Genomic DNA, 13,308 nt, shown 5'->3' with positions numbered 1-13,308 from the left:
CCTTTTCCGAAGAAGCTGCTGAGCCCTTCAACTTGGCTTCACCCAACTTGCTTGGACTAGGCATTGCGCAGTTCCAGTCAGCAGGCTGTGACCTTGACCCTTGGATCTACGCAATGCACAGTTCCTGCCTCCCAGGACTGCTACATTGCGCAATTCCTGAGCCCAAGACCCAACATTCCCTTGTAGAATTGTGCAATCTTTTCAATGTTCCAGTTAGCAGGTTGTGACCTTGACCCTTGGATTTGTGCAATGCTCAGTTCCTGCCTCCCAGGACTGCTAGATTGTGCAATTCCTGAGCCCAAGACCCAACCTTCCCTTCCAGAATTGCGCAATCTTTTTAGTCAGCCTTCCCTTCCAGAACTGTGCAAAAGCTGCCTTCAGTGGTCCTCCCTTCATCCTGACCCACTATCTCCCAAACTGCGCAGAAGTCAGTCAACCTTCCTCTCTAGAACTGCACAGAAGTCAGTCAACCTTCCTCTCTAGAACTGCACAGAAGTCAATCAACCTTCCTCTCCAGAACTGCGCAAAAATCTTCCATAGTGGCCCCTCCTTCAGCCAGACTCACTCATCTCCAAAATTGCGCAGAAGACAACCTCTCAGCCTAGCCTGAACTGCGCATTGCGTAATTCCAGACCTCAAGCCTCAGCCCTAGTTGCTGGGACTGCGCAATGCGCAGTCACTGAGCCTCCCTTCCCAACTTGTAACTTAGTTCCAGCTCAGTCCCTGGACTAGAATGCATCATCTTAGGCTAGGAGGTTTTCGGGTTGATGTTGTCTCGTCATGAGTGAGTTGCAGATACAAGAACTTGGCGGGATGATGAAGAAGGAGATGAAGGAGGAAGACATGCAAAGGACATTCTTGTAGCTGAGCATGCAAGCTGATCTATCAAGGCAAAAGGACACCAACTTGCGACCACAACCCAAGACTTGAGATCATTGAAGACTCCTGTCACCAAGCCATGAGGAGGTGGAAGACAAGAGTATTCTCAAGAAGACATCACTCACAGCAGCAGCAGTGGCCTGACACTGCCACAACATCCAAACAGTTTACATCAGCAGTGCCATGTCATGTCTTTTCATGAGCTGTCATATGCCACATCATCATTGTGGACCATGTATATTATATTCAAATGTATTGTAAAGTGGAAGTCCAAAGGACACACATGAATATGGAGAGTCATGTAAGTTGAAAAGTCATAGGAAGTTGAACAGTCATGAGGGTAGTTAAAGAGTCAAAAGGGAAGCATCACCCCTTGGTTATATATACCCCTTCATTGTATGAGCAAAAGACTTTTCACCTTGGCTCCTCTCGCAAGGCATTAGAGAGATCAACTAGTTCTTTGAGGAGCAAGGAGTGGCTCCAATGTCCCACTATTGGGGCTAGTGATGTACATTGTAAACATGTGTCTTGGAAATTTTTCTTAATAACAAAAGCCTTTTAAGGCCAGCATGTTCTTCATGCATGGACTATGAATGTTTGTAAGACTATTTTGTGGACGTTTGTATTTCATGTTTGCTTTCACATGTACTAAGATAGTTGAACTATTTTGGTTATTTTAGTGCTTATCTTATTGAGAATGTGTTGTAATGGTTGTTATTGTTGTCCCATCCTTGTGGACTATTCCGCGGGATACTAGATAGATCTTTCCTTGTTTGTTGGTTGTAACAACCATCACATCCGTTGTGGACTATTCCGCTGGATGTTAGACGAAGCTTTCTGGTTCATGTGTGTCTCTTCTTGGGTGGTACTATTACCTCTCACTTAGAGGCTCACTTTTATCCCCCTTTTGTAGTAGAGGAACCTTGACATAGTTGCAACTGCACACTCACCAGGCACACCTCCCTTGCTTTTCGAAGACACCATTGCATCACTCTCCTGTGCTGATAGCTAGAGCCAAGGAAAATCTTTAAGGATTTGGCAATCGAGCCTTTATACTGGATGGGACTCCTACACCAAATGGTGTGAGGTTTGATTGGGACTTCATACCGGGGAGATCCCCTTGGTTGACAGATTTCCAGCACCGTCAACACCAGGGTCAAAACCTCTCCTCTTGAGAGGAAAACCCACAATAATTCTTTTCTTCTTACAGAATCTTCAAATGACGAATTCCAAGACCTATGACCCAAGACCAAGACCCCTCCAAGACCAAATCAAACCTCTTCTTGATGAACTTACTTCTCACAAAGTCAACCCAAGTCAAACTTGCCTCATAGCATCTCCAACTTCTCCTTCGATCAAAATTTTAGACATGAAATTTTAACTACAATTTCGGCCTCCCTAACCTACAAGTACTGCAACTTTGCACGTGTGGGTAGTTTAGTGGCTGAAATGACCTTCTCTCTCCTTCGCTTGATGTGCTTCCTCTTCCTTGATAACTCGACTTCCTTCCTTGATCTTCTTGCTCTAAAATTTCTGCTTCTCTTGACAAATCCGCAATGAGGTCTAGTTGCAGCAATAATGATGCCCTAGTTTCGCACGTGTGGCCCAAAACAATTCTAAAATTTGAATTTTCTCTCTCTTTAGATCTTCTCGCCTTCCTCGCTAGGTCTCCTTGTCTTTGTTGCTTTAATGAACTTGCTTGATCTATCTTCAAATGAGGTCGAGCACCTCTTATATAGGCTTCTTGTGGAGGTCAAATAGCCCTTATGAGGTCGACTTGTCATTGCTTGTAGGTCGACTTGGTCTTGGATGAGGCCATTTGACTCTTTTTGACTTATATAAATGCTCTTTACATGATACAAAGTGCCTAATGGGGCTTTTATATATGACAATGTCTCAATTGACTTCTTGACTCTATGACAAACCCTAAAAGCACTCAATGGGTGCTTGACCTACAAATAAATTGACCTTGAGCATGAAACCCATGCCACAAAAATAATAATAATAATTTTCCTTTCTTTTTACAATATAGAAGAATCAAGAGTATCATATTTATGAAGACCAAACCTAGTTACATACTTTAATAGAACTGACTCTCCTACTGCCTCTGTGCAGGCCCTGCATCACCTATGCGCAAACCTGAACCTTGCTAGCCCGGAACTGCCTCGAATCAGCTACTGACTAATTGCTGCTGGTTTGGAAGCCTCTAACTTGGCCCTCTATAAATATTCCCAACCCCTAGCACCTGAAATTGCCACTGCTCCAGCTAAATTGAATGCCCTCTTTGAGGCTTTATCCAACCTCCTAAAGAAATAATTCGACCTTCTCTCTTTGCCTCTCAGGAATTGGAAAACTTCCTCCGTATCACTGTGTCTACCCCTCCCTAGCTCTGCGTCCCCTCTCTGGCTCGAACTCTATTGCTAGCTAGCTCAAACTGCCCAAGGAACTCGCATTGCCAAATCTCTTCTGTGTGTCTCTCCATCAATCAATCGATCTCTTTTTATAATCTCCAGTTGGGACCCCAACGACCAAGATTAAAAGTTAATCGATGGCTAAGACAATTTCTAAGTCAATTTGTGTGAGTTTCTAGAGAATTCTTACCTTTCTTACCAAAAAATTTAAATGATGGTCGATTAATTTAATTGAGCTTTCTCTAGGTGGAATTTCTAGAAACAATTTTTGGGTTTTGGAGAACTCATGTGTTTTGACCTCTCCGCGAAGTTTCGAGACTAGAACACCATTTGATGCTACAAAAACTCACAAAAAACCCACATACATTTGATTAAGTACCAATCAGGTAATGAGGAGAATAAGATTGTCAGGTAACTTCCAAGGATCTTCTAATCACTCGGGCTCTACAAGATACAAACTAAATAGGGTTCAAGGGCTTCATTGTCATCTTCTACACTTCTTTGATGGGAGAGTATGTCCTTGTAATTCTTTCCTTTCCAAGGAGTATATTTGTATTTTGGCCTCGTGTGAAATGCTCAATAATGTCTTGGCAAGGTATTCTTGGGCTGAGGCTCTGGTTTAGGAAACTGAGAAGATCTAGCTTTTGGCAGTTGTGTAATGATTTTTCATTTGGCTTCCTTCTAGAACCTAGAAGGATTGCAATACTATTTAGTAGATCATATAAGCTTCTTGTGGTTCATCTTCTTTTACTTGCTCTCTTGGAAGTGGTGCTTGTCAATGTGTCTTAGATGCTTTGGGAATTATCTAGGAAAACTTATGATCTTATAATCCATGTTTTGGTACTAGAAACAATGATTGGGTATGTTAATACAAGGCACCGTTGCAGTGAATCTGAGCTCTTTAACCGTAACATCAATGGATTCATTGAGGACAATGGGGACTCGGGAGGACATGAATGGGAATGCACATGGTTTGCAAACTGATATAAAAATAAACCTTTAGTAAGGTTTCTTTTTATATCAGTATTGCAGATTTTGGGTCCTTTTTTCCCAAATTTGTTTCTTCTATCAGTGCTCCGTTTTTAGATATTATCTTAGAGTGGTTCTTCATTTTATTTTTTGCATCTTGCTTTATGTATGGGTCCCTGTAAATGTTGCCACTGTGTATTGGCAATATTGTACTCAGTCGTCTTATTGACCTACTTTTGCGGTCATTCGTTGGACATTGATAAGATTATATTAATACTTGTAAGTTTCTAGCCATGAGGCTCCTATATTTCTTTGATAGCAGTTGCTGATTGCAACTGGCAGGGTGACACTGCCTATAAAACATCCCACCAAAGCATGGTTACTGCCTAAGATTAAAGTTTTAAGTGGCTTGTTGATTTTCATGATATTGGAGTCTAGGTTAGAATCTTACAATCACTAATTTTACCAATCTGAGTATCACAACAAACTACTTTGCACAATGTAACAATATACAACAGTAAATCTACTAGTGCGCAAATATAGACAACTTTTTACAAAACCCAACTTCGTTATATTAACAAACTGATAATACAATGTTGAAATGCTGATGTTCTATGCTGTAACAATCACTTATTACAAAGTGCCTTTATGCTGCAATATTAGATAAGAAAATGTAGATAGAATATAAATCAAATGCACAATAGAAGACAACCAAGAACAAAATGAGACACAAAGAATTTAGGTCCAATGACCAGGGCAAAACCCATAAGGGGAAAACCCAACCAAATTCTTCTTCTATTAGAAATCAATTGTTCAACAAAGATACAAAGTACAATTAGAGATCAAGAGAGTGAGTAAGTTCACCCAAACGTGAACAACCTGTAGCATGAAGATCACTGTAGCAGCAACATATGCACAAACTGAATCAACCTTCCCTTTAACTGAATCAACACTGAAACACTGAAGCATTGAATCAACCTTGGCTCACCAAGTTTTGCACTTCCTCTCCATGTCTCTCTCTCACAATCTTCTTCAACTCTCTCCAAATCTCTCTCAAGTTCAAATTCTTCTTTCACAATGCACTAGTTGTAAGGAGAGAAAGTGAAGCACATATATATAGGAGGAGCAATGAATCCATGCCATAAAGGAGGAGTAACTTGCATGTCAAGAGGGAGAGTAACATATGCCTGTTTAAGAATGTAACTCATGCCATTAAGAAGGTACAAATGCCTTTGTAACTTATGCCATTAAGAAGGATAGTGTAATATATGCATTAAAGAGTGCGTAAGAGGAATCTTTCATGACATGCTTTAATGAGAGCGTAAGAGTGTAAGAGGAATCTTTTATGACGAGCGTTTATTGAGTGTAAGAGAGTGTAAGAGGCTAAGAGCATTAATGAGAGTGTAAGAGGAATATGCCATGTCAATAATGAGAGTGTAAGAGAACATTATTGAGAGCCATGATTGAATGACTTGAATTTATTTTTAATAATAATATAATAGTATCATAATAATAATAATATTGATGATTAAGTCGAAATTGAACTACTAGGATTAATTGATGATCATAATGGATTTTCCATCAACAATTCCTGATTACCAATTGATGCAAGGTGATTTACTATATTTGGAAAGTCATACTTGAGACTTTCTATTTGTAGAAATTCTATTTTTAGACGTTCTATTTTTAGAAATTCATCCATGAGTTGCCAAATTTTCAACATACAACATTCTAGGGCTTCCGTACTAGGGATAATGGTCCTCATACATCCCACTTATACAAGACTGCAACTTGGACTTGGTGTTAACAACTATGACAACCAAATTGCCCGAACAAGATACACTGACCATCTGGCTGATGTATTGCGCTCTCTCATTACTCTTGGTCGTCTCCTAAACACACCTACCTAGTCCTTTAGCTTTGATCTGCAACAACACAACTCTGCCTCTATCAATGAACCAACTCCATGAGGTCACTAAGCATGGTTCCAATTGCTCTCTAACTGATCGTTAGTCCTTCAAACACATGAACACATCGATACTCCTGTCGAGTTGTTCACAACTCCATTTGTGAACAACTCTCAACTGCTCACTGTTGCTCCTCAACTTCCTTTGGGACTTCTTTCCCAACTGGTTGCTCCTTAGTACTTCAAGGACACAACTATTAGGAAATTTCTTCCCACTAGTGCCTCCCTGCGCTGCTCGATGAAGACACACTTAGGGCACGGAGGGCTGCCACCTATCACTGCAAGATGTCCTTCTCCAACAATGAACTTGGGCTGATGTGATTTGTTCCCTTGACCTCCTTTCTTTGTCCTTCAAGAATTACTCCCGACCTCACCTAATTCTACCTCTTCTAACAATCCTCTTAGTCCTTCAACAGGATGTACTTGGGGCTTGGACCAAGCCACTACATCCCTCCTAACGCCTGCTCTTTTGGCTGCTCCAACAACTGTCCTACACTAGGACAACATCCACTTAGCAAAGAACAACTTGAAACACTATACTACATTTGAGATGCAACTCTGCAATGCGCTCTAGAGTCTGAGTTTTTCGGCCCACTGGTTAGGGCTTCTTGACCCATTGCAACAACCCTTAACACTGCCTCAAAGCTCCTCTAACCTTAGCACTACTTGGCCTTCTTCCAAGCCCTGCCTTCCTTCTATATCGTCCTTCTCTAAGGCTATCATAACGGACTTGCATGACTTGTCTTGGCCACTGCAATCTCTGAGGTGTAACCCTTATGCTCCTTGCACTTGGATGATCTCCCAAATTTGGACCACCAAACCTAGCAATACATCATACTTGAAGAACAAAACATACCTCTGTCAAACTTGCTTCAATGCTGCCCCTGTCCAACCTTTCTCCTGAGGTTCTCGACCTTGGTTAGGGCACCCTATAATCACTACAGGTCTGCACCTTCGACTTGGCCAGAAAGTCCTTCAAACTAGTGGTATCCTGCCTTTACAAGGTCTCCTTATCTGTGCCAATATCACAACAACATGCAACCTCTACAACAGTTAGCACCCAAACCAGGTCTCGACTGCTCCTGAATATAGTATAGATGACTGCTACCTTTTGAAGGTTTTCTCCACAGAAAGGTGCCCATATCAACTCTTCATACTCATCCCTTCCTCCTCTTGGTCCTGCACAAACCAAAACCATCGAAAGATGCCCAACTGTCTTCTTTCCTTGCTTGATTTTCCTCCTCCAAGCATGCAACTTCCTCAAATTGTCTTGTCTAATGATGTATGCACTTGTGGTGGTGAGAAATGAGGTTTCTCCTCACTTCTATATATACAAATTATGAGGGTGTGCACCAACTAGCCCTTGGGGGATCACTAAGTCTAGGCTGACTTGACTTTAGTTGCACAAGCCCACACAAAACATTCAAAAATGATTTCCTCCATTTTTACAGGGCATCTCATGGTGCTTAAAATGACTCCTTGCTCCTTTATGGATGCCTTACGTCCTCCATTTGCCAAGTTCCCAAATGTCCCCATGGTTTTGGCCCCACATCTTTGGGTACAAAACCCCAACCTTGGGTTCTAAGCCCACAAATCATATTTGTGAAGCCCATTCCTCCAAAACCCTCTAGCCTAGGGTTTGGAGTACCTCCCAAGCTACAAATCTCAACACTCCCTCTTAGTGAGGGAGGTACTTCCAACACTATGAAGTCTCCAACATCAATACCGGTGACACTAGCCCATTTGGCATCCATCACTTCAACATCTCTGTAGAATGAACCACACAATCTTGGTAGAGCCTTTGCCTCATCTCATTTGAACTTAAAGACCCCAACTTCCATAGGATTGCTCCCTCTGAAGCTAGACTCTCTTTGAGTCTGTAGTACCTCCACTGACTCAACTTGCTACTGATCTTGTGTCCTACAAGGTTAGTCCGAGTTGCAGTCGAACATAGGCCATCATCAATGCAACTCAATCCTGCAAGCACTCATCCTCCTGGATCAAACACAACTCGTGCACATCCCTCCAATCTCGGATATGCAACACCATTGCCCAAAGAAGAAACTAGCCTGCCAACAACTTGTCCATCACATGAAGTAATCTTGATCATACCAATCTCATCCACGCCAAAAAAATTCTCGAGCTACCCCAACAATCAATGGCAAGTCAGAGGAAGTTCATGATCAACGACTTGCCACACAACAAACTGTTGTTCACCAACTTCTACACCAATCCACCAAAACTCCTAGCCTATCTCATTGCAAAGCCAGTCAAGACCACATCTCCATGTTTTTAGTTGAATCCTCTACTCTATGATCTAGACAATCTCAACTCCCTCTGATCCGCTTTGTTGTGCACACTCTGATTCACTGGCCCTTCAAAGTAGGTCTAATACCATGTTGATTTTCCACAATATTGGAGTCTAGGTTAGAATCTTACAATCACTGATGCTACCAATCCAAGTATCACAACAAATTACTTTGCACAAATATAGACAACTTTTTGCAAAACCCAACTTCGTTATATTAAAAAACTGATAATACAATTCTAGGGATCTCGTACTAGGGATAATGGCCCTCATACATCCACTGATACAAGACTACAACTGGGGACTTGGTGTCAACAACTATGACAACCAAACTGCCCGAACAAGATACGCTGACCATTTGACTGATGTAACATGCTCTCTCAGCTCCTCTCGGTCATCTCCTAAACACACCTGCCCAGTCCTTTGGCTCTGATCTGCAACAACACAACTCTGCCTCTATCAATGAACCAACTCCATTAGGTCACTGAACATGGCTCCAACTGCTCTCTAGCTGATCGTTAGTCCTTCAATGCATCAACACATTGAGACTCCTGTTAAGTTGTTCACAACTCCATTTGTGAACAACTCTCAACTGCCCACTGTTGCTCCTCAACTCCTTTGGGACTTCTTGCCCAACTAGCTGCTCCTTAGTCCTTCAAGGACACAACTCTTAGGGACTTTCTTCCCACTAGTGCCTTCCTGTGCTGCCTGATGAAGACACACTTAGGGCACGGAGGGCTGCCACCTATCACTGCGAGATGTCCTTCTCCAACAATGAGGGCTGATGTGATTTGCTCCCTTGACCTCCTTTCTTTGTTTTTCAAGAATCAGTCCTGAGCTCAGCCAATTCTACCTCTTCGAACAGTCCTCTTAGTCCTTCAGGAGGATATACTTAGGGCTTGGAGCAAGTCACTACAGCCCTCCTAATTCCTGCTCTTTTGGCTGCTCCCACAACTGTCCTACACTAGGACAACATCCACTTAGCAAAGAACAACTTGAAACACCATACTACATCTGAGATGCAAGTCTGTAACATGCCCTAGGGTCTGAGTTTTTCAGCCCACTGGTTAGGGCTTCTTGATCCACTGCAACAGCCCTTAACACTTGCCTCAAAACTCCTCTAACCTCAGCACTATTCTGCCTTCTTCCAAGCCCTGCCTTCCTTCTATATTCCTCCTTCTCTAAGGCTGTCATAACAGACTTGCATGACTTGTCTTGGCTGCTGCAATCTCTGTGATGTATCCCTTATGCTCCTTGCACTTGGATGATCTCCCAAATGTGGACCAGCAAACTTAGCAATACATCATACAAGAAGAACAAAAGATACCTCTGTCAAACCTGCCTCAATGCTGCCCTGTCCAGCCTTTCTCCTGAGGATCTCGGCCCTGGTTAGGGCACCCTTTAATCACTACAGGTCTGCACCTTCGACCTGGCCAGAAAATCCTTCGAACTGCTGGTATCCTCCCTCTACAAGGTCTCCCTGTTTGTGCTAATATCACAGTAGCATGCGGCCTCTACAACAGCTATTGTAACCACAGTTAGCACCCAAACCAGGTCTCATCTGATCCTGAATATAGTACATATGACTGCGGCCTTGTTCGTTGAAGGTTTTCTCCACAGAAAGGTGCCCAGATCAGCTCTTCATATTTGACCCGGGCCTCCTCTTGGTCCTGGACAAACCAAAACCACAGAAAGATGTTCAACTGTCTTCCTTCCTTGCTTGATTTGCCTCCTCCAAGCATGCAGCTGCCTCAGATTGTCTTCTCTAATGATGTATGCACTTGTGGTGGTGAGAAATGAGGCTTCTCCTCACTTCTATATATACAAATCATTAGGGTGTGCAACAACTAGCCCTTGGGGCATGCCACATCACTAAGTCTAGGTTGACTTGACTTTAGTTGCACAAGCCCACACAAAACATTTAAAAATTATTTCCTCCATTTTTATAAAGTATCTCATGGTGCTTGAAATGGCTCCTTTCTCCTTTAAGGATGCCCTACATCCTCCATGTGCCAAGTGCCCAAATCTCCTCATGGTTTTGGCCCCACATCTTTGGGTACAAAACCCCAACCTTGGGTTCTAAGCCCACAAATCACATTTGTGAAATCCATTCCTCCAAAACCCTCTAGCCTAGGGTTTGGAGTACCTCCCAAGCTACAAATCTCAAAATGGCCAAGGGTTCAGTGGTTCTTATGTTGGAAAAATATCGAATGGGATTTTGGCTTCTTATCTCTTATCTCAGATTTCACTTCACTTCCAGTCCTGATCTGTGATTTTTCCTAACATCCATAGATTATAAAATATTTCAATGGAACTCGCAGAAAATATTCATTGAGCATAGGCTTCAATTACTTCATCATATTTAATATTTTCATTTGTAAGGGTTGCTTGGCGATTTATGAGTTTTGTTGACAGGGTTCTTTCATGTTTTTAATGGAGAATTTACAGAAATTAAAGTTTCACTAACTGCTTGATTTTGCGCAACCATTAACTTGTAAGAGAGTCACATTGCTAGTATGTTGTATCTTAAAAGAACTTGGTTGCTTGATAAATGTCTTATGAATACCACCATAACCATTAAGCAGTCCACCTTTTTCTTTTTATTTTCATGGGTGTACAGGTAAATTCTTTTCCTTAGCTGAACTTCATATGCTTTTTGTTCTTTCTGAGTCTGTGCGCCAGTCTGAGCTAGTACAGTTCAGTAATGGTTCTAAGTGTATTACTTTTTTTCAGAAAAATAGCCCTCAGTTTCCGACATATTAAACATTCCAAATAAGGTCAGTGGTTGCTTGCCAGCCTCCTGCAGAATTCCCCACCTTCCACAGTGTCTTGAATTGAGGACAATATGTACTATTAACCACTGTTGATAATATCGGCGATATTCGAAAATATCGCGATATTTTCGGCAAAACGATATATCGCCGAGAAAATATCGCGATATTTTCTGTTTTGATAATATCGCGATATTTTCAAAATATCGGCAAATATAGGAAAAATATCGCGATATTTTGAAAATATCGGCAAAATATCGGCTATATTTAAAAATTTGAAAAAATTATTTTTTATGCTTGCCGATATTTACCGATATTTTCGCCAATATTGCCTATAAGATATTTTCTGGACCCTCGCCGATATTTTGCCGATACCGATATTTTCAACACTGCTATTAACCACTGGCTGAAATACTCGCTGGTAACCACAAGGGAGTTGATGGGATTTGATGATTTTTGATCCATGAGACCTCCATGAACTTTTGCAGTAGAGAATCTCCAATTGACCTGACCCATGAGGCTCTAATTATGTTAGATCATATCTATCTTTATCTTGCATTATGTAATGCCTACAACTGGCCATTCTAGTAGGGACAATTGTAAATTGTAATGCAATGAATTCTAACAAGAAGACATATTTATGTGATCTTAAAACAGAAGCTGCGCAAAGTCTTTGCTGAAAATGAGCTACCGTCAAGGTCTTACAAGGAAAATCTGTCACAGCAACTGGGCCTTACGTTTCGAAAGGTTTGTTCTGCATTGTGTTCAGCTAATACTAATATTCTTCACAGGTGGTAGCTTAGTAGCAGTTGTGAATTTTGCAGTGTTATTAGTTGTCCTGTCTTTGATGTCAATCCTCATTGTATGAAGTAGAAACTATCATTTTTTAAACCTTTAATCTAATTCATATGTGGAAACATTTTGGTCTTATTCAGGTCCATATGTGGTTCAAAAATGCCCGTTATATGTCTCTGAAGAGCCGAAAGGTATTGGTTGCTATTGTTTGGTCTCTTTATATGCAAATAGTTACAATTTTGTTAATATATCAGATACGTTTCATATTCTGTAGCTTCTTGTCCACAACCTGAATGCTTAGGAGACAAAGACCAAGTTCACATAAATACAGTAGTACTGGTGCATTGGATTGAAACACAGAGTAACCATGACAAACAGAAAGACACATTAAATATTAAAAAGGTATGGTTAGTAAATGTTATTAAAAAGCATAGGAACCAAGCATAATACGACAAAATATGTAGCATGCATGTAAAATTACAAGAAAACAGAATTCAAGCATTAAGCATTCCACCGTCTGGGTGCATGAAGTTCAGCAAAAGTTCCTTTGAAAACTCCACAATAGCATCTAGTGTTGAGAGTCGAGACAGATTATTGATGGCGTGGCAGTTAGGACTGGTTATCACTTTATTTAAATTTCATTTGTCAGATAGTTAATTGTTCTCCAACAGTGAGCAGACTATGGTATATTCTTTTTCTAACAATGAATCTGTGTTTTGATTTTCTTTTACTTGAGCAACTCTCATAATGCAATTTAGTCGATAATTATTTATATCAAATTTTAAAAACGTATCATCCCATTAGTTGATTGCGGAAACTCAAGTTTAAGGTTTCCAGTGGAAAAGGGAGATGTGTTAAGTGATTTGAATAAAAAATATTACTATGATATCTTGTGCACATTATTATCTTTAGTAGATTATCAATGAATTTGCTGTTGTGACAAGAATAGAACTATATTTAGAGATGGGCCACTTTGGAGTGAAAGGTGGAACACAAAGACTTAATGGATCCCATGTTTCTGGACAAGAGGCAAGATGATTGTCATGAACACAAAGTGTTTAGTTGAGACTCAGTTGCTTAAATTAAGCAGGCATATGTGTGAGGTAAGAGAGAGGGTGACTGTGTTTTTGAGTAGCACATATTAATAGCATATTGGGCATGGGAATTATTATTGGCAAGCATAGTGTTTTTGGCGTGATTTTCATTGTG

At 41.0% G+C, this 13,308-nt stretch overlaps 1 protein-coding gene across 4 annotated transcripts in view; it reads left to right on the top strand.

The window, feature by feature from the left end:
- LOC149169455 (pathogenesis-related homeodomain protein-like) overlaps nt 1-12,407 on the top strand; it is a 167,331-nt gene extending 154,924 nt beyond the window's left edge. For all 4 annotated transcript variants that reach the window (XM_089428699.1, XM_089428700.1, XM_089428702.1 and 1 more), the window contains 2 exons: nt 11,962-12,051; nt 12,240-12,407. In XM_089428699.1, the coding sequence (XP_089284825.1) occupies nt 11,962-12,051; nt 12,240-12,392 (243 nt within the window). In that variant the 3' untranslated portion in view covers nt 12,393-12,407. The remainder of the gene's footprint in view (nt 1-11,961; nt 12,052-12,239) is intronic.
- Nucleotides 12,408-13,308: the final 901 nt, after the last annotated feature.

This window comes from Pinus tabuliformis, chromosome 4_2, assembly GCF_031772625.1.
Source record: "Pinus tabuliformis cultivar Carrire ecotype Pingquan chromosome 4_2, CPIR1, whole genome shotgun sequence".
NCBI classification, from domain to species: Eukaryota; Viridiplantae; Streptophyta; class Pinopsida; order Pinales; family Pinaceae; genus Pinus; species Pinus tabuliformis.
This window is presented reverse-complemented; position numbering and strand designations above follow the sequence as displayed.